This window comes from Haliotis cracherodii, unplaced genomic scaffold (genome assembly GCF_022045235.1).
Source record: "Haliotis cracherodii isolate W230 unplaced genomic scaffold, xgHalCrac1.p SCAF_12, whole genome shotgun sequence".
Classification (NCBI taxonomy): Eukaryota; Metazoa; Mollusca; class Gastropoda; order Lepetellida; family Haliotidae; genus Haliotis; species Haliotis cracherodii.
In genome coordinates this window covers 14,178,463-14,200,914 of record NW_027266267.1, presented here as the reverse complement: position 1 = coordinate 14,200,914, position 22,452 = coordinate 14,178,463, and the positions used below count along the sequence as shown (strand labels likewise).

At 40.3% G+C, this 22,452-nt stretch overlaps 2 protein-coding genes across 2 annotated transcripts in view; both read left to right on the top strand.

Annotated features, from left to right (window-relative positions):
- The first annotated feature begins 615 nt into the window (after window positions 1-615).
- LOC139457056 (B-cell receptor CD22-like) overlaps window positions 616-22,452 on the top strand; it is a 185,325-nt gene continuing 163,488 nt past the window's right edge. The window contains exons 1-7 of the mRNA XM_071238499.1: window positions 616-712; window positions 5,620-5,934; window positions 6,589-6,731; window positions 9,930-10,140; window positions 11,416-11,733; window positions 12,889-13,179; window positions 13,421-13,705. Coding sequence (XP_071094600.1) covers window positions 616-712; window positions 5,620-5,934; window positions 6,589-6,731; window positions 9,930-10,140; window positions 11,416-11,733; window positions 12,889-13,179; window positions 13,421-13,705 — 1,660 coding nt within the window. The remainder of the gene's footprint in view (window positions 713-5,619; window positions 5,935-6,588; window positions 6,732-9,929; window positions 10,141-11,415; window positions 11,734-12,888; window positions 13,180-13,420; window positions 13,706-22,452) is intronic.
- On the top strand, window positions 14,760-15,927 carry LOC139457986 (uncharacterized). Its single transcript, XM_071239314.1, has 4 exons — window positions 14,760-14,871; window positions 14,980-15,075; window positions 15,235-15,345; window positions 15,905-15,927. The coding sequence occupies exons 1-4, from the start codon at window positions 14,760-14,762 to the stop codon at window positions 15,925-15,927; spliced, it is 342 nt and encodes a 113-aa protein (XP_071095415.1).

Here is a 22,452-nt window from a genome sequence, read left to right as displayed (position 1 = left end):
TCAACCCTGCAGCTTTAAGACGATTTCTCACGGTCTGGGTACTGAACTGTTGACGAGGAAGCCAAAGACGTTTCAAGGTTGTGCTTGTAGCAAATGGATGACGCCTTACCACCCTCAACAACGCTCTGTCATCTCTAACTGTGGTCTTACTTGGTCTGCCAGAGGGTCTGCGATTCCTTACATCATTAGTTTGTGCGTGTTTTCTGACCAAACGGCTTATTGTTGAGTAGTGATGTCCGGTTCTTCTGCCAATCTCCTTGAACGAAGGCCAATAATCTGCCACTTGACAGCTTCTGACAATCGTCTACCCGGCATTGTGGGTTACAATAAACTGGGCTGTCAGAGAACATCTTTTATAGGCGATGTTGAGCTTAAGAAGATACTGCAATCTGCAAATGTCATGCACCATGCAATTCACGTGCTGATTGCTACGTTTTGGTGATCATCTTCCCTCCGAAAACATTACACATTTCACATCAGATCCCCAAGGAATACCTACCATTAAAACCAGAGTCGGGCGTTTTAAATGTTGTGATGTATCAAACGTATTAATGTGGGGGTGCAACACTTTTTTTTACTGTGTATATGTATTCAGATGTATATATCCAGGGCAGCATGGCTCAACTACACCTGTATAGATCCATCCTCCTGATAGAGACCAACATAATTTCATATGGCGGTTTTGAAGTAAGTGGTAACGTAATGAATGGACGTAAGAACAGCTGACTTTGGAGGACAATTATAACCGATCAAGGAGAAGGGATTTGAATTGAAGAAAGACTAAGTTGACTGCATCAACTGATATCCATCTAGTCAGCATTCCTTGTAACTAGGATTATGCAGATTGTCGTGTTGTAGTCTTCAGTGTTACAAGCACAGATATGGGAGCAGCATGGCTATTGACACACCCCAGTCCTTCAGAGCTCATATACATCGTGGAGGAAAGAAGCTGGGTCCACACTAGTCCATTGGTATTCGGGTTAAATGCCTGTTGGAGAGAGAGATACAGCCGTTTTACATGACCGCAGATGGTCGATAGTTAAACATGCATGTGTATATATTTGTATGTCTTTTATCAACAACGAAATATTTACTATACTATTGGAGCAGGATTGAATAACCTACTGGCAGGTCGGAGTGACGGATTATCTGTCCTGAGGGAATAAATTTGTCCAGGCTTTGACAAGAGCGTTCAACATTATTTCACTAGGGACATACAATGCGTCATTCCGAGTAGCGAGTAAGGTATTTTACATATTACTACAGTCACCCCAGGTGTTTTTGTTTTATCACTAGTGAGGCATCATGTCTGTTCCAATAACAGATTGACTACGTCAGACACAGACTGACGTCATAAACAGGAAATGGCGTCATTATTCATTACATGAAAGCTATGACTTGATATGACGTGACGTTTCTGTGGTATGCTTTGAAAACAATGAAAACAATGTGACAATGGAATGACGTAGACAAAAAGCATGAGGAAATTTTAATACTTAGTGAGAATTACTGAAAATAATTGCACTAGTATCCTTGCCCCTATGGATAATATGCAATTCTACTATTTGGTATCATTATTTGCCTAATGATATATGACAGGGCTGTAGTATGGAAGCCTTTTAGTGCCACACTCTAAACTAGCATCTATGTATATAATATTATCTACGTAGAAGGTATTTTCTACTATCAGTTATCGCCGTAATAGGGAGAGGAGAGTACACATAATTAACTTACGACAAACAAAGAATCAACTGTAGGTCAATACTCACTCTATTAGCGGAGTAATATATCAACTATAACATGATTGAAGAAAATCACTCGGATGTGTTGATTGTCATGATTTACGGAAGGTAGGAGTATGAGGTAAAACGTGAATATGAAAGAGTGAGAATTATGAAAACTATAAAAACAACTTCAAACCAATATCCGTCATCCTCCAGTGAAGCACTGAAGGTACAATTCTGCAGTTTCTGTGTTTTTATTTTAGTGCTGATAGTTTGACAATTTGAAATGATCTGAGTATTTTCTGAAAATACGGGAAAGGCCAAATGAAAATAAACATGCTGCCAAACATTTAGTTGACAGTACTAAAGTTATCAGCTACACATAAACGTTGGTATACACTAGTGTCCAACTGGGGTTGCAACTTTGCAAGACAAAAATCACTGAGTAACGACACGTATATATAATACATGATATAGTATACGGATATGAAGGTATCCTTTATTCATAGATGAAAGTGTGATGGTAATATTTGTGAAGATTTGCACTAATAGGCTTCCATACATTGGTGAGCCACCGTGACTACTGTAACTGGTATACAATCAATACTACAGACATATAAACTGCAGCGACCGAGCGTTCTTACAGTCACCTTAAATTAGAGCGGCGACGGGTCCGGTGGACGGTCCGGTTGACGGGTCACAGCTGGGGCAAAGATGCCTGAGCAATTACAAATTGTGATCAGATGTCATTTCTCACACACAGGAACTGCGTCAAAACAGTGATTCCCCGGTACACATTAACACTGCCTTCCACAGTCGATGTTGCGTCAAAACAGTGATTACCCACTCCACATTAACACTGCCTTCCACAGTCGTTGTTGCGTCAAAACAGTGATTACCCACTTCACATTAACACTGCCTTCCACAGTCGATGCTGCGTCAAAACAGTGGTTATCCGGTACAAAATAACACTGCCTTCCACGGAACACATTAACACTGTCTGACGCTTTAAATTATTCTTTAAATAAGATGACATATGTTCTTGTTTATAGCTGTGTGGGTGATTTCAACAATAATTTTTATATATTTGTCATTATCAGTGCTAAAAGATTCGGTGATTATCTCAGCATTGCGAAGGCGTGATTACTATGTGATTGTAACCTTGCTGAGAGTATCATCAAATATGAAGTATCCAACATGTCTGGGAACAAGGATACAAATCGATGTGGTTCATGTAAGTAAAACATTTCCATAATCATTATACATGTCTGCCAAAAGTAGAGGACATTGCACAATTGCCGCAATATCATACCAACGGGATCGGGTGGTCAGACTCGCCGACTTGGTTGATGCATGTCATCGTATGCCTAGTGACGTCAGTGTAGAAAGCTGTATTGACTGTTGCCACTTTTAAACTGAATAATCACTAACATTTTGACGTAATATGTCTGTGCGCACGTTCCATGCGCATGGTATCCTTTGGTAGATGTAAGGATAGGGCTTGAAGAGAAAGGAATTCACAAATGACATCACATTATAAGCTATTATAACGTTTATGTGACTTGGAATGGTAAATATTAGGGATAAACAATATTTTCTAAGCGGGCCTTGATTATTTCCTTATGCAAGATATTTACCATCCTAAAGGACACAAGCGTCAAGACTTGGAAACGATAACAGATAATAGCTCAGCTTGTTCTGCATTATGTATGTGCACAATGTATAATAGTAACATCTGTGGGTGGAGCGTGCGCACTTATATATATCTCGCTCTAGTACTGACCTACATACTCTGTCGGCTTCCCGGAAGTAACACACCAGATAAAAGGTTCTTTCAGATGACTATGCTGGGTATGTGTCAGTGTAGAACTGTCAATGTTGCAGCTATACGATGTTTACCTGTGGATATCTCAATTACATTCCATTTCTTATTCTGGTGGACGTTGGGCAGATTCCCCTTACAGGTAAACTGCTGATGTCGTTTACAAATGTTGGAACCATGGTACATTGAGGTTACTTCGAGGTCGTTTTCGGGTGGTAAATATCCTGTTATGAATAAATATTATTTCTAGCGAGCCTTGGTATTCCAGGGTGGCCCAGTCGTGTGGGTGTTGCGATTTTACCCTGCACAGGGTCCATGACATTAACGAGTCGCCAGCGACTACAGTGTTCTGTTGCAGCTGAACCCAAGTTTAAGTTGAAACTTTGTAAAAAACATGTCCCAAATAAAATGGAAGTTTATCACTGAATGAGCATGTCCTGAAATATTGACATTGGAAATGATCGACACTACATGCAAATCTATTTGAATACTGAGAGCAATGACAGAGACACGAGCGCGGTTTAATGTTTTATTCATCTAAATATCCGTTGTAGATTAAACAACGTGTCTCCCCTTTCCAAATGGCAAAAATGAAAAAAATAACAACACTGTGGTCAGATTGGTGAGTGAGTGAGTGAGTGAGTAATGGTTTATAGTCACATCGGCAATATTGCAGCCATATCGTGACTAAATCAAGTTATATATTCATGAAACACAAAACTGAAATATAAAACCTGTCGGCAAAGGACAGTACAATAACTAGAGTATCACAGATTTAAGTTGTGGTCAGATGGGATTAACCGTGATATCCAAAATTCGTTATTAACCCCAAATACACAAAAGTCTCTACTGAAAACCTGAGTGAGTATGGTTTGATTTACATCGCTTTAAGCAATATTCCAGCAATATCACAGCGGGGGACACCTGAAATGGGTTTCACACATTGTATCCGTGTCGGGAATCGAACCCGGGTCTTCGTCGTGACGAGCAAACGCTTTTACTACTTGACTGCCACTCGTCCAAAGCAAGTGAAGGAAGTGTGAAACAGCATACCATTTTGATCATTTGAAAAGGAGAAAAACGAGATACAATAATCATTGTGACCTTTTGGATGACCAAGGACAGTCAATCATGGTTAGCCTGTTTGTTTGTTTCTTAACTCCGCATTCCGCAAAATTCAAGCTATATGACGGCGGCCTGCAAATAAACGAGTCTGGACCAGTCAATCAAGTGACTGACATCGTGTGCATCGATCTACGCAATCGGGGCACGATGACATGCAACAACCAAGTCAGCGTGCCTGACCACTCGATCCCGTTAGTCGCATCTTACGACAAGCATAGTCACCGTTTACGGCAAGCTGTTAACCTGCCCTTGGCCACCCAAGAAAACTCATGATCATGTGATGTGAGGTGTGGTCTGTCAAATTCACTGTCATAAACAGACTCGCGTTTAGATTGTAATCAAATACTGGATATGGTATCAATGTGATATTTCGAATTCTGATATGTGTACTATACCGTCGAATTAGGGAAAGTTGCAATCATTTATTCATATACTTGTCCACCCGTGAGCTACGCTCAAGAGAACTGCTAACATCCCTGCCTATGCATGTGGACTGATCAATCGTTTCTCTTTGAAATGAGTACATGGCAGTTTCATGGGTTTATTCCACTGCTGATAGTGATGGATAATGTCCCGATACGTCCTTTAAGTCACCGGATTGTTTGTTTGTTTGTTTGTTTGTTTATTTGATGTTTAACGCCGCACTCAGCAATATTACAGTATATGACGGCGGTTGTCACTGGAGATGACCCGGTTACCCATAGCTTATGCGGTGAGATCAAAACGTGTCAGAAATCTTTGATTGTTAGTGTGAATCTCAGATGCACCCTGAATATGTCAATAGGTTTTCAGCAACCTATGTGAGATCCTGAATCTCACCAAGATGGAAAACACTGAATACCTACATCACTTTCTTCCACATAACTGAACACAGCGATACAATATAAACTCACTCACTGACTTACCAACAACATATGAAACATGCAACCTACAAACATCTTGTTTCAGAGTCAGCTCCAGTTCTCACCACCAACAGACGTGTTCCTGTGGAGGGTGTCAGTTTCAGCATCACCTGTACACTAGATGCGGCTATCAGTGGAACTGCTCGCTTCTATAAGGGTATTAAGTTTATCCAGGGAGGCTGCACATCATCAGGCAGCTGTTCGACACCTGTCTCAGGATACTCTGTGAGTCTGGACAGTGCATCCAGGATCCTCACTCTAGACATCTCATCACCAGATTCCGTCAGAGACAGCGGGACATGGAGATGTATTGATGGTACCAACAAAGTGTCAAATATCATCACATTGTCGCAGTTTGCAGGTGGGTTATATTTGTTTGAATCATGTGTTGGTTAATGGCAACAATGAAACTAAGCACAAGAACTGATTTGTAAATAAATACAGTTAGAGAGTAGACAACGCGTCGTAACTTACAGGAACGTTAAAGTTCGTGTGTGGGAAAGATAATGAACATATTTGTGAGAACGGCAAACATTCCTAAGCTATTTTTACACTGTTTACCAACCTGCCCGTTTCAGCCCAAATGTTTTGTATATACCAGTCGGGGACATGGCACAAATCACTCCCAACTTTACAAACGTACAGCACAAATGAACAGAAAACAATTTCACCCACATTAAACTGACACACGGCATGACATATCTGGGATACTGGTCACAACAGTGTTAAATTCAACTCACCCCCGGTCTCAGTTCCACTAATCTAGGCAATCAGAACAAGTGTACATTATATCTCATACATATACATTGTTATCACATAGACACAGATGTTTATATTCAATATTCATTGTCTTAGTTATAATATCAGTTTTTATAGTTCTAGTCAGATGGTGAAGTATTCAGGTCGTACAGTGTGGTCCTGTGTAGATTCTATTCTTGATTGACTAGCCTGTGTGAACTTTAATGTAGTTAATAGATCTACACCAGAATTTTAATTGTATCATTCCTCCTGCCAGCTGTCCTGGACTGGAGCTCTGTGACATTCTCTCCACAACTGACTTCTCTCCCGTCCTCTGTGACCCCACAGAACACCATCTCCGTCACAGTGACCACCCCGTGTGCTGCCCCTGCCGCCGTCATCACATGGAGATACCAACATGTAGGGGGCTGTGTGTTCATCTTGATGTATTAGATCATCTTGTGTGATTAGTTTCATTAACATGATGTAATGATATTTTCATTTCAGCTCACCTTGACATCACCCAGCCCCCACCGCCCGTCCCTCCTCCATTTTCTCATCTCTGTATATTGAACCCATTGCCAAACCTTACGTTCGTTCGTATTTAATGGTTTTACGTCCGCTTCACATTTATTGTATTTCGCGGACGGGGTAGGTGGGGAAGAAGGGTGGCAACGAAATTGTATACCGTGTCCATGTGAGTGGCTTGGCTGCTGATCGCTGGGCTAGGTTGGTGATCAGGCGGTATGTGGGCGCTGGGGTTGACTTGATTCTGGAGTTGAGTATGCTGTTTCGGTAGGCGAATCCTGGATCTTTTTGGTTGGTTTGAATCAAATACAATTGTAATTGATTTTTTACCTGCCTGGAGATCGGCGTTTAGGGAGTAGTTGGCGACCCGATAGGCTAGTAGGGGGAGGAGTACTCCAACTAGGTCCCTGGGTAGAGCGTTGTTGATGTTCTTTGTTGGGTAAGTCATAGTAATAACGACTGTTGGCGACGACGAACGGACAACACACGAATGACAACGAACGACGACGACGAACGAACGTCAAACCTTACACTATGGCTTTGTACTTTATCCTACCAGCCAACACACTCAGCCTCCTCCCTACCTCTCACTACATCTCCTCGCTCCTCACCCCTTCTCATCACTCACCCTGTCTAAACCCTCCTCACATCTCACCTCCTCTTCACCCCTCCTCACCTATCCCGCCCTTATCACCCTCCCTCACCCTCTCCTCACCTCTCACTACATCTCCTCGCTCCTCACCCCTTCTCATCACTCACCCTGTCTCACCCCTCCTCACATCTCACCTCCTCTTCACCCCTCCTCACCTATCCCGCCCTTATCACCCTCCCTCACCCTCTCCTCACCTCTCACTACATCTCCTCGCTCCTCACCCCTTCTCATCACTCACCCTGTCTCACCCCTCCTCACATCTCACCTCCTCTTCACCCCTCCTCACCTATCCCGCCCTTATCACCCTCCCTCACCCTCTCCTCACCTCTCACTACATCTCCTCGCTCCTCACCCCTTCTCATCACTCACCCTGTCTCACCCCTCCTCACGTCTCATCCCCTCTTCACCCCTCCTCACCTCTCCCGCCCCTATCACCGCCTCTCACCCTCTCCTCACTTCTCACACTACTCATCGCCTCTCATCCTTCTCCTCACCAATGTAAAAACTGTGATAACATATGTTTCTTTCAAATTCAGGCATCATTTTGTTCACTTGTGATATACATGCCCTAGTAATCAATTCCTTGCAGCCACTACCTTCACCTGAAGATATTTGCGGCCAATTTCAGGCACATTTTGGCCGGTGTACTTCTAGGAATCAACAGCTGTGCCTCCACAAATCACTAATCAGATCCAAAGCCCTTATACTAAACGACAGGTGCAGCAACGGCTACTACATAAGAAGCACATGAACATCAAACCCTGCTTAAACATCAAATGTCACTGAAACAGAAAACCGAATCCTACTACGATCAGTAGCTATCCGTAATACTCGAACCCTTCGGTGGAGATGAAGATCAAGTTTGGAAAATCCCTCATTGAAGCCATCTGGAAGGCACGTCTTTGCCTCGTTACAGGGGTACAACTGCGATGACATTCAACCATCAGAAAGTCATAACACACATAAAGTTATACACACCCTTGACTGTAAACGAGCCAAACGTTCACAATGTTTTAACATTGGAAGTTACAGAAAAAGAAAACCCAACCCGACTACGATCAGTGGCTATCACTAAAATTCGAAATACCTGGGTCAGTTGGGCCATTATATACGCTGATGGATCCAAAAATCCAATCAACAACACTGTTGGTTATGGGAGCCACATTTATAACCAAACCCCAAGTACATTCAGTCCGCCTGCCTAACGGTCAGTCACTATTTAATGGGCAAATCATTATGCACTCAAACTAATACCAGAACGGGCTTTGTTAAAACAAAAAGCTACATGAATTGCACTTAGATCAGTTAGATCTGCAATTTGTCCTTGATGTCCTGAAGCCAAGAGATACAATAGCGAAAGCCAAAGTAACTCTATTTTTGAGAGATGGACAGCTATGCGAACGTATATCAGCCAAGCAGTCAAAGACATTTTATCAATACTAACACACACAATAGACATGTGTACCCTACACACACACATCGGTCAGCTAAAATTGCTTTGGCAGAAGGCGACCTCTTTAAAGCCTAATAGAGAAGCAACAACAACATCCCTCCTCACGTCTAAGTTGTATGCCATCATCATGTTATATTAACATGCTATGTAAATGAAGCAAGGTAGGGCCCTGCCCTTCATGCTTGTTTATAAATATGTATCACCAGAAAGAGTTAATATTGTTTATGTTGTGATTATATGAAATGATCAGACCCTTAATTCACATACCTCTTGAAAAAAGCAATGATGTTTGAACTATTATCTTGAAAAGAACTGTTACAACTACATATTGATATGGACATTCCCATATATATAAATACTACAATATCAGTTATGTAAACCAGGAACCTGATATTCATACAACAAACGCAAGATCCATTCTGTGTGTGAAATGTAAATACTGGACACTAAGCGCAAGCCTAATTCTACAACAGGGGAAATAGTGCTCTTACTTTATTTACGATCTATCAACCTGATATTTGTTTATCCTGATGAAGTAAAATTGATTATTTTACTGTTTTATGATATATTTACCATTATTCCCACAGTCAGATCACAACTGAGAGTCTTTCAGCAGACATATACGTATGTAATCGAAAAAGGTATCAAATGTTCAAAAGCATATTCTGACGAATAACAAACTCTTAATAACAAACTCTTTCTGTCAAATTATTGGATATTATGTCTTATCACTGAATAAAGACGAGCATCTCAACATGTAGTACTCTGGATAAATACTGCTCAATTATCCACTATGCTGAAACCCCAGACATCCTCTCTAGATCTCTAACTACTGTTTTGTGGTTTCAGAGTGGGAGGGGCGTCCCTCCAAGCAGTACATCTTCCTCCCAGGGATCTTGTCCATCAGGCCAGGACCAGACAACCAGCACTCTGTCTCTACCAGGAAACACAGCCAGTCTCTCTAACTACCGTTTTGTGTTTACAGGGTGTGAGTGGCGTCCCTCCCAGCAGTACATCCTCCTCCCAGGGATCATGTCCATCAGGCCAGGACCAGACAACCAGCACTCTGTCTCTACCAGGAAACACAGCCAGTCTCTACAACAGACAGGTGTCTCTCACTGTCAGTGTGGAACATGACTCCTTTGACCCGCCCACGTACACTAAGTCTGTCACGTCAAATACAATACAGTTCCCTGGTGAGTACACATCAACTCCAAGACTACCCGCGGTTGACTCATAGGCCGTATTGTAGCAGCAACAAAAAAAGGTTTCGGGTAGCAGAAAGCAAAAAGAGTTCTTGAAAATTCTTGCATTTTCACAATACTTTTCAAAATGATTATCTGTGTTTGTCGCACTGAATGTATCTCATCCAGTGCGTTTAAAATAAAACATAGATGCCAGAAATAAGAAGTTACGAAGCGGGATCTATTTTACATTTATGTCTGAATAAGGGAAACGTTGACCATGTCAATGGGTAATGATTGGGAAATGATACACATACTTGGGTGGAGTTCAATGTTTGTTAGTATCCGTTGATTTGAGACACACATAGTTGTATCAGTATTAGCATTCACAATATATCAAAACGGTCGATTTTAATACTTATAACAATTATAGAAGTAGGAGATGAACCTGTTATATTTTCTGTGTTGACGTATTCTACCTATGAGGATACGCGACCATTACAGTTATTGTTTTCGTAATAAATATGTAAAGGTAAAATGATGAGTGACGTGGCATTGGTCAAGTGTAATGTTTCAGTTGTGTTGAATGGAAGTTGTCACCATATTGATAGTGAGTGAGTGGGTGAGTTTGGCTTAACGCCGCTTTTAACATCATTCCAGTTATATCACGGCTTGTCAGCTTAATGTGGGAGGAAAGGCCGAAGTGATGCAGGTCTCAGACGTTTACCACTTCGGTGAAACCCACGAGCACGGGTATGGTGCTGACAAACCTAGAAACATAATCGGGGCGAACCGGGATTCGAACCCACAATCATAGGTTTCTGGCGTGCCCACGGGACGCAAGTCTGCACAGCGAATCGCGGCGACTTAGACGATTGGGCCACCCAAAAACCATCATATGCATGCCAAATAAATGTGTTTATAGTCTAGTTGCTGTCACAGTTTGTCAACGATATATTCATGAAGAAGTATGTCTTATCATTAGCAAATATTATTAAAAACAACAAAAACAGGTTGTAGTTTCACATTCGTTCAATTCAGTCTTTCAATTTATGCAATGTTGTTACTATCTGCTATGACGGAAACGTGTCGTTTTGTTACCTGCACATGATCATGAGGTCTTATTTCCTATATGTTTTATGTAAGCATGACGACAGTATTACCCGTAATATTGATTTACCAAATTAATTCAAATATATATTATGCTATGGCCAGGAAGTAGTAAATGTTAAGATATGTGAAGGACTGCTGTTTGATATCAAGTGCCAATGCTTTAACGTTTTACAGTCCCAGTAACCTCTGTGACACTGACAAATATCAACTCTGATAATGAAGAGATAGGACAAGCAGTGGGTCAACCGCTGACCATGACCTGTGTGACTTCAGCCAGCTTCCCGACTTCTTCTGTGACATGGGTGACCTTGCCACCAGGAACCACTCCTACAGTCAGCACAGAAACGACATCTGGTGTCCTGGTGAAAACAACAAGCTCCGTCACATTCACTTTCAGTAAGACTGACCAGGGGAGGAGCATTCACTGTCGGGCTGAAAACATCAACGGCCAGACATTCCCACAGTCTAACAGAGCCACACTGGAGGGTTGGTGTAAGTAGACATAGTCCAACATAGACACACTGGAGGTTTTGTGTAGGTAAACATGTATCTATTAGGCTTTGTGTAAGTAGTCCCGGTCTAACGGAGCTACACTAGATGTGTAAGCATATGTATTTATCTATCAGGGAATCAGACGCGGTGTATCAGAGCAATTGTAGAGCCTTTGTGGGAGTAGAACTACGCGAGAGGCTTTGTGTAAGTAGATAGAGTCTTACAGAGCCATACTGAGACTGGTGTCGCAGCCACACTGGATGATTAATGTTGTAGATATGTATGTATTAGTGGTCAGATACTATTCGTTATGGTGTCTTTAGTTGCCTAATATGACACGGTATACGGCAACTAAAGACACCATAACGAATTTATTATACCGAAAAGTTTACACTATTTTGTATTTTTGTCGCGCATTTCATGTCAAAATGTACACTTGACACTTACAACCGGTACAACGCTCTTATGTTCAGATAAACGTTAGCAATGGAATATATAATGCACTAAATGTGAATGTTTTAAGTACTATAGCTAAAATGGATAGAATTATCATAAAAATGCTCGCATGTTAACATAAATCTGCGGGCCACTGTAACTTGATAGCAGTCCGCTTTCCCGCAACGACGGGTTGCTATCTATTCTATTGCTATGTGACGTCATTGGCGTCACGTTTCTTGTTTGTGACGTCATCCTATAGTATGTTCTATGACGTTGCTATTTCTAACTCAGTGACCTCCGTTGTAAGCTTTTCTTCTCTATCTTTTATAAATAAAGTCACGAACGCGGATTCTTTCATAAATAATGTCTTTGCTCATCACTATTAATGATATTAAAAAACAAAACACTGTCGAATAACGAATTTCTGTACCAGAATTTCCATGTGAAAGTTGTGAAGTGGGTGTTGGAAAATTCAAAATGGCTGTTACTGACGGTATATGGTCTCATCTTAGGTCAGTAACAACCATCTTGGATTTATATACCGGCTCATATGGGGTCAGTAGTTCTACTCTCTGATTGGGTCAATCTCACTTTGAGGCATATAAGGTCTGATATAGCAATGCTATACCTTTCGTTAGAGCTGAAATATGTCTATCAGAACAAAACTGTATTCAGGCAGGCAACACAGTAGTTATATTTCGTTATTCTGTTTTCCAGTCGGACCAGAACAGGTTGAAGTCACAATGCCAGACAAAAGTGTAGTTTTCGAGAACAAAGACCTGACCTTAACCTGTACTACAACCGCTTATCCCAACCTGACCTTCATCTGGGATTACAGTGATGGAACACCTGTAGGTGGCAACACAGGGTCTGTGTCAAGGTCTTCTACCTGGTGGTCCCAAACTCGCACCTTCAAGCCGAATAAAGACAAGACAGCTGTGAGATGTCAGGTCAGAAACACCAGAACATCGACAACACAGACTGGTTCTGTGTCACTGGATGTCAAATGTGAGTGTTCAAAGATGTTTTCCAATTATCCAGAATATTCAGGAACTTTAGAAGTTACAAAACAGAACCTCCATGCACAACCCTTCCTCCCTGCAACGGCTGGACATCATGTTGTGACTCTGTTTAAGATATGATGATAAACTAAGAAGGTTTACTGTGATACGTTCAGTCCAGTCTTATATAGTCAGTCCTTACTGTTGCATCTCATTTATAGTAGCCGTCTTGGTTGTTCCTGTTTCAGACCCACCGCCGGTCCCTCCTTCTATCACAAATTTTCAGACTCTGATGTTTGAAGGAGACCCAGAGACAATCAGCTGCTCGGTGACAGGAGGGAATCCGCTAGCTACTATCACATGGTCCTGTCCGGGCACTGGACCAGCCTCGGTCAGCATCAGTGGTCAGACCAGGACATCTACTCTCTCCTTCACTGTCAGCAGGAGTCAGAACAGTCAGCAGTGTCAGTGTCTGGGGGAGTGGCAGTATGGAACATACAATCTCTCTGATGTCAGGACATTCAGTGTCAGTTGTGAGTATCTTTTACTGTTTCTGGAGTGATTAACTCCCCCTCATCAAGATATGTATGGAGGATAGAGTCTGTCTGATGTCAGGGATCCTTGGTCATGCCACGAGTTGACAGCTTTGCCACGAATACCCCCAAAATAATGTTCACAGCATCTGTTGTGTTTTACTCATTCGTCAAAACAATTTGTAAAAATGATGTAACACAAATCAGCCACCAAAAGGTGACGGTGGCTTTACATCTTCAGGTGTGCAATCTCTTGTCCGATTTCATTATGAGATAGAGTAAAAATGTCTACACAATTGTCATTGTATGTCAGTTTTGATATGGAAATAAGTTGCTTTGTCTTAGGGTCGCATTTTGGAATCGATGTATGATGTATGATACCTTTATCAAGCACATCGTACGGAAGAGAATCAAAACTCTGTCTTCAGAGAATATGAAATCACTACTTTCATGCGATACTCATTTTATACTACAGGTCCCCTAAATCAACAACCGCTTAATGCCGAATATAACATGGCAGGTGTAATAGCAGGAAGCACAATAGGAACCCTCCTTCTCACCTTGTTGATAGGGGGACTAGTTCTGACGGTCCTCTATAGGAAGGGATTCAGGTTTGGAAACGTCTTGAAAGGTATATTGTCAAATCTCTTTTTTACCTCGTAACATTATTACATGTAGAATCAGAAGTGGTGTGGTGATATTTACAAACGGGATGTTTCCGTTCAAAGTGACGTCAATAGATATACAAGAATGATACGCGTAAAAGTGAATGAGCACATCCAGTTTGGGAATGCATATAGAATTAATTACAACATAAACTGTAGTGCACCAGTAACTGCTTCTATGCAGTATGTTGTTTTATTTAGTCGTTAACGTCTAACATTTCACATTATCATTTATAATATGTGCATTACAGTGTACTATATATGAAGTCTCTATTTTTCAGCAACTACTTCACAAAAAAGGTACACTTCATGAATGAATGAAACGTTTTGAAATAATTTCCTTTAATATAAGGTAAATGTCCTTTTAAATCAGAAACAAAAATCATATAATGAAGGTGTCCCTTTCCTTTATTGATAGTCAAAAAACGATTTTTTCTTACTTTTGTAGCACGAGAAATCCTGAAATTGGAGAATTGGAAAACATAGGATATTCATCCTTGGGTAGGTTGAAGTCAACATTGCTGTAGCGATAGATTGTTTTTGTCAGGTATATGCCTGAGCCTATTCCGCGCTGATACCGTTATTAATGTTCACATTGATGTGTTACAGATCAAATCAACAGTCCAGCTCACTGCTCTAGCATGGATGAAGAGGCGTCCAAAAAGCAACATTACACACAGTTGAAGATTTATGAAAATACAAATGGTAGATGGATACTATGACATTCTATATACATAACAGGTCTCTGTCGTAACCTCAGTACTGCCCGGTTATAGGAATGCTATTTAACGTTGTATTACATTCAGACGAGTCTATAACGTTTCAATTTGTTCATTGGAAATGGGTTACGAATCATATTTTCAGTCGAGACCAAAGCAGAGACAAGTACCTACGAAGACATGACTGAAGCGCCTCCTGCATCTTACGAGTCCATCAGCGCATCTCCTTACCAGAACAGCGACGCTCAACCTGAAGGTAACCACCACTTAGAATATGATAGCTCGCATATTATATTGTATACAAGAAGTAGTTTCCAACATTAGCCTGTGTGTCCTCCTCTGCCCTGGACCGCCTCCGTGGTCTATTGGTAGAGCGTCCGCCCGGAGAGCGGAAGGTCCGGGCTTCGATCCCCGGCCGCGTCATACCAAAATACGTTAAAAGATGGTACTTGTTGTTACCCTGTCTGGCTCTCGGCATTAAGGGGTAAAACAAGGACTGGTCGGCTCGGAGTCAGTATACTGTGTCTGAGTGGGGTATTCATGTTAAACTGCGGCATGGTATCTCAGTGAGCTAGCACTATAAATCGGCATCAGTCCGGACTAGTACAAGCAGCCACACACACACGTGCATGCACTTCGCTATATAAGTGCAATAATCTTGGACGCGACGTTAAACCCAATTTCACCTCACCTCACCTCCTCTGTCCTGAGAATTCATTTACTCGGTAATATGTCTTCTTTTGACACATTCTGAAATAATAATGTGACATATGGAATTATGTTCCTGGCCTTCACTTTATGTGATCCAGTTTCAGATCCTGACTATGGAAACAAGTAAACAAGTTCTAAATGTGATGTCACCAGAGAACAGTAATGCGGTGTGTGAACTGAAAAATTGTTGACCTTTCATATAGGGTAGTTTTAATGTCAGTATATCACTTTTTTCCTGTAGTAGTAACCTTTGTTATCCCACATACTATCTAATAATCTTTATAAAGCTGAGGACAGATATGATATTCCATTTGAGACATAAACTCGACATAGAATGGGACACATAACATATACTATTCACCTTTCTGACCACTTTTAAGGTTAACTTGCAAGTTTAGTGATAAGAAATCACATTTTAATAAAATTGACTTCTAATAGTTTATAAAGATTCATGTTCATTGTCTGTTTGTTTCTGATTTGGACGCTGATTTGTATGATACACATTAGAAATAAACCGATTCATACCAAATATATTGTGTTTACTTCGTGTAAAATGAAATTAATTCACTTTAGATATACTGCAGCAGTGTCACCTACTAAACTAAATGGATGACTGCTGGTCAATATTCAGACTAAGGGGCGGTCGGGTAGCGTTGTGGTTAAAGCATTTGCTCGTCATGCCAGAAGCCCGGTTTCGATTCCCCACATGGGCACATTGTGTTGAAGCCCCTTCCTGCTGTACCCCGCAGTGATATTGCTGGAATATTGCGCTAAAAGGCGGCTTAAAACCATACACACTCACTCACTAAGATTATCCAACTTTTTTTCTGAAATATGTATATTTGAAAAATAATTTACTGATCAGAATATATTTTTTTTACATATTTGTCTTAATTTCGCAGATGCAGCAAATATCTATCGCAGTCGCAAGGCTGTGCTTTGACATAAGACATTAAGGTTCCTTTTGTTTTATTGTTTACATTATGTTCGTTATTGAACTGCTAAATTCATGTTGTAAGTTCTGGTCACATTAAAAATATTTACAGGCAATCGGTTAATGTACAGGTGTTGTGAATAGTGTTCAGTAGGTAGGTTTCAAAGGAGACAAAACATTGCAACAAATAACGGGCCCCTTATCTTATCAGTCGTTTGAATATCATGTCCACTATTATAGTGAACCTTTTGTTGCTCGTGTAGTTGTCTATGAAATCGAAAGAATCGCCTATGTGTGCCTGTATGTGCCTGTTGTAAACGAAGGTCGGTGACAGAGAACCCCATTATTTGCGAGCACGTTATATAGTTCTTTGAAGGAGAACAAAACGCAAAAAAAAAACATCGAAAGGAAAGAAGTATAAATTTCAAATTATTTATATCCTGATTCTAACTAAGGATATCAACAAGGATGTATATTGTCTTTCATCGGGTTCCATTAAGTTGACATGACTGCCCCAGTAGTTGCAATCGAATATGCACCTGATAGTCCTCTTTCAGTATTTGGGAGACCAGCAACTAAAACATGCATACTTAAACATTTATTACAGTAGTTTCCTGTTCTGCATAGCATTACAACGAATGTTATATAAGGATATCTACAGACATGGCATTATGGAGAGTATTCAGTTTAGCTAAATGGCGTGTGGTGACTAATGTACGATCTGATAATTACTGGCGCAAGGCGTGCCTTATTTGTTGTGAGTTTGAGAAAAGTTCATGAGGGTATAGGGATGAGTAATCGTTGGAAAATCTAAAAATAAACTTAGTTAGTTAGTTATGAGATTAAAAAACAGCAATAACAGACAATTATAACGCTAGAAACGTTTGTGACAACGCTGGAAGGGAGACTAGGTATGTTACGGAGACGGGGGAAACGTCGGCCCTTTTCCGTTTAGGACACCTTGAATAATTGACGTGTCGGACTACAGGACTAAACATACAGTATGCTTAGCATTAGGGAGGTAACTCTTACAGGGAAGTATTAGTTCATGGTTATATAAAATATACACACTCACAACGTTTGCGGATGTAAATTCTAACAATATCTCCATGTCTCCATTGATCTCGTTTGTTGTCTCCACACATACAGAAACGGAACACAAGTTAAAGAAACTCACAATCAATATTCTCAAACATTAAAATAAAATGTTAATCTATTTGCGAATTGATTTGTATTTTATTTGGTTCCTTTTGAGATGCATATAGAAACAATTGGATGGAAAAAAGTAATCTGTTCTTGATCAGGGCTATATTTGTGAATACTGGGTCCATCAACACGGGCAGGTTATATTCAGAAAATAAATACATTTGTTCAAGTTGCATGCTCGTCTCGGTAAAACATGCATTTCTTTACCCATGTGAAAAAACAACAACAAATGTATGCGTGTGTCTGTCTGTCTGTCTGTCTGTACATCAGAGTTAGGAATCTAAAACAACACCTGGGAAACAATATTTAGTGTCTAATCGGGATATGTGTATTAATAATTAAAAAATATGATATCCTCTGTCCCATTATTTACAACAAGAGGGGTGCTTTCGATTTTCCTATCGTGAATTTCCTCTTTTTGTCAAACAACATATTTATTGTTTTGGGGTGAAAACTCTGGCGGGCGCTGCCGGTAGATTTGGACAGATCACGTACCCTTTTTCGCGAACACATCATAAAGGTGTAAGGGACGCAACTCTGCACACCAAGTACATTATTATCTACAACGGATTTAATCAGTACTATATACTGGGCGGATTATCTGGTTCTCAAAGTAACCCTTACAGACTTCTCTCTGCATTCGTGACCGACTCGTGTTATTCCGGGACATGCCGAGTAGTGACACGTGCCCCTCTCGTGGCCATGTGTGCGACAGGGTTCCGTCTAAGCGCAAACGGGCATAGGTGAAAGAATTGTCAAGTCACTGCGTAATGATTCACGATAAGGTTCCCATTATATCATATATATTCCAAATGCAGTTGAAAATCACATCGGGACTTAAATCTTTTACAGTATGATTGAACAGATTTAGTTGAATCTTTGGTATATTTTTGCAATACATATGTAAAATCAAATTTATTTCTGAGGGATTCTTTGACCGAAGTGCTTGAAGTCATTCTGGTTGGTTTGTCGTATTTTTCCACAAAACATTCACAAATCATGTACGCAAATATACGAAAAGGATTTCGAAATTTCTTACAAAAATTCTTACACGAACATATGTATTACAATATATGTGTCGATCTTCTAGTGACCAAAGTGTAATACTGAAACACTTCGAAAACGCTTGTTTCAAGTTGAGTAATACTTAGCGTAAAGCAAAAAGAATGAAATGAAGGTGCTCAGTGTATGAGCTAATCAGACAACAACGTTGCCACACCTCTCTTTGGTGGTACAATGACACGAAATCAACCAAGTCAAAGTGCCTAAACAACCGCTCCATCGTCACCTCTCACAACAAGCATAGGTTACAGGAGCTAAAGTCTAACTCTGAATCCCTACGTGGTTTGAATTTTACATTGTGAAAATTATTTTATAAACCCAAAACACCTTCTTATTATAATTCTCCTCCGAATCTAATTTTACAATCTTAATTTTCAAGCACAAAATAAGATCAAGTGAATTGATTGCTAAATGTGCTCTTTAAAAAATACAGTTTGTGTACACAATACTTTACAATAGTCCCTCAAAATCACAAGACGCTGGTAGAATAGGAGTTATCGTTCTTGTTTGAAGCAGCATCTGGTGTTCATGCCACTCCATTCATTCGAGGGTCACCAGTCTCCATTTGGCTTGTGCCGGAATGGCACGATTTAGTCACGAATAAGTCAGACGGCATTCAACAGAGTGTATCCACCATTAGTGTTAACTGTCACACATCATGTAACACATTTTGATATTCGTCTTTCTGTTGTCGTTCATCGTATAAAAATCGCTGTTTTTTATTCATGTTCCGTGTATAATGTTCTATTGATACCAATTTGGAGGAAAGGAATTTGGCATTAATATTGACTGTTAGATTGATACATGTTATGGTATCCCAATTGCGTGGATTGATGCTCATGATGTTAACCACTGCATTGTCTGGTCCAGACTGGATCATTTACAGACCGCCATCATAAAGCTGGAATACTGCTGAGTGCAGCGTTAAACAACAAACACTCTCCATTGTAGTCAGGGACCCTATTTCGGAGGTTAATGCAGTGTTGAACAGTACTATAGTCATATCACGGCGTGTCAGCTTGATGTGGGAGGAAAGCCTGAAATGATGCAGGTCGGACACGTTGAGCACTGGTGAAACCAGTCAAAAAGAGCGCGGTGCTTACAAGTTGGGATCTGGGATTCAAACACACGATCAGGGATCCAGGCACGACAAAGAGACGTGGCAGCAAATTGCGGCGCCACCAGGTAAGAACATGAAAACATAGCTAATTTTAAAACTTTATTAAAAACAAATTTACAAATGTCATGATTGAAATCACCAAGTCATCACATTTAAACAGCCGTGTGTTCTTAAATATGTTACAATGGGACATGAAAGGGGCAAGAAACATTTAGAAATATACACATGGTAATCATGGGTTTGTGGATTTCGTGAGTGAGTGAGTTAATATTTAAAGTCACATCGGCAATATTTCAGCCATATCGTGACTTGAACAAGGTATAGCATATATAAAAACTGTCGTCAAAGGACAGTACAACGACTAGCAATATATCACAGATAGTAATTTAAAACTAGTTTTAGATCAATAAAATGATTGGATTACGACAAACGACGCATTATAAAAACAGGCTATTAATCACCAACAACTAAAGTTAGGCCACCATACTAGGGACCATGGGGACTTACAGTACTTTTGCTACCTACATGGTTCCCCAGGATTTACACCATTCCTTTAGTCATTGGCGAATGTTGACGAGATTAGCCGAAAATTAAAATATACAAATATTCTGCGTTTAAAAACAGTGATAGATAAATTACTTTGAATGAAGTGGTCTTACATATCCTCTCAGGGGGACTTTTGGATTTGGACTGCTTTCAGCAGTATATCAAGAATGAGATAATAAGACATTGTGACATGTAAACAATCGATCCTACCCTGCAAACACTTCAACTACGATGCCGGGCCGTCACCTCAAGGTTTAAACGTTTATACTTATTGAATGTTTGGCTACATATGAAATATTTATCGTCATTAATGTGAGAGAGAGAGAGAGAGGATGGTGTAACATGCATGTACAGATTCATATGTCTATTATCGACACCGAAACATTTACTATCATATTAGAGCAGGACTTAATAACCTACTGGCAGCTCGGAGTGACGGATAATCTGTCCTGAGGGAATTAATTTGTGCTGAGCTTTGACAAGGGAGTTCAACATTATTTCACTAGGGACATTCGTCATTCCGAGTAGTAAGGTATTCTATATATTACCACAGTCACCGCAGGTGGTTTTTGTTTTATCATCAGTGGAGACATCATGTCAGTTCCAATAACAGATTGACTACGTCACACGCAGACTGACGTCATAAACTAGGAATGGCGCAATTATTCATTATATGCAAGCTATGACTTGACGTTGCTGTGGTACGCTTCGCAAACAATGACAACAATGTGACAATGGAATGACGTAGACATTTAGCATTAAGAAAATTTTAATGCTCACTGAAAAATTAATGAAAATAATTGCACCAGTACCCTAGCCCTTATGAATGATATGCTTTACTACTATTTGGTATTATTTGCCTAAGGTAATATGTCAGGGCTGTAGTATGGAAGCGCATAAGTGCCACAGTGTAAAATAAAGCATACGTGTTTAATATTATCTACGTAGAAGAAGGTATTGTCTCCTATGGAATTATCGCACTATTTTACAAACATAAAAATGAGAGGTGAGTACAAAATGTTCTCCAACTACGAATAAAGAAACAACTAGAGGTTAAGACAAACACTTTTAGCGGAGTTATATGTCAACCATAACATGATTGAAGCCGAAGAAAACACTCGAATATGTTCATTGTCATAATTTCTCCATTATAGAAAGTAGGTTTCTAAGGTAAAACGTGACTATGGAAGAGTGAGAATTATCTAGCTATAAAAACTATTCCAAACCAATACCCATCATCATCCAGTGAAGCACTGTAGGTACAATTCTGTGTTATATTTCAGTGCTGATAGTTTGACAATTTGAAACGATCTGAGTACGTTTTAAAAATATGGAAAAGGCCAAATGAAAATAAACATGCTGCCAACATTTAATTAAATTAACGGTTCTTGGGTAATCAGCTAAACAAAAACGTTGGTATAAACAATTCTCCAACTAGGGTCGCAACTTCACAAGACAAAATCACTGAATAATGATACGTTTAAATAATATATAACATCGCATTCATGGATGAAAGTATCCTTTACAGATAGATGAAAGTGTGATTGTAATGTTTGGAGAGTGGCACTAATAGGCTTCCATACTTTTTTGAGTCACGGTGACTACTACAACTGGTATACAATCAATACTACAGACATATTAACTGCAGCGACCGAACGTTCTTAAACTCACCATAGGTTAGAGCGGTGACGGTTGCAGTAGACGGGTGCGGTAGACGGGTGCGGTAGACGGGGGTGCGGTAGACGGGTGCGGTAGACGGGTGCGGTAGACAGGTCCGGTAGACG

What these genes read in the sequence shown, in the direction of transcription:
- LOC139457986 (XM_071239314.1), top strand. Translation starts at nt 14,760, where the DNA reads ATGAAGGTGTCCCTTTCCTTTATTGATAGTCAAAAAACGATTTTTTCT. An exon ending in CATAGGATATTCATCCTTGG is followed by an intron (nt 14,872 to 14,979) that starts GTAGGTTGAAGT and finishes GATGTGTTACAG; the next exon opens with ATCAAATCAACAGTCCAGCT. An exon ending in CAGCGACGCTCAACCTGAAG is followed by an intron (nt 15,346 to 15,904) that starts GTAACCACCACT and finishes ATCCAGTTTCAG; the next exon opens with ATCCTGACTATGGAAACAAG.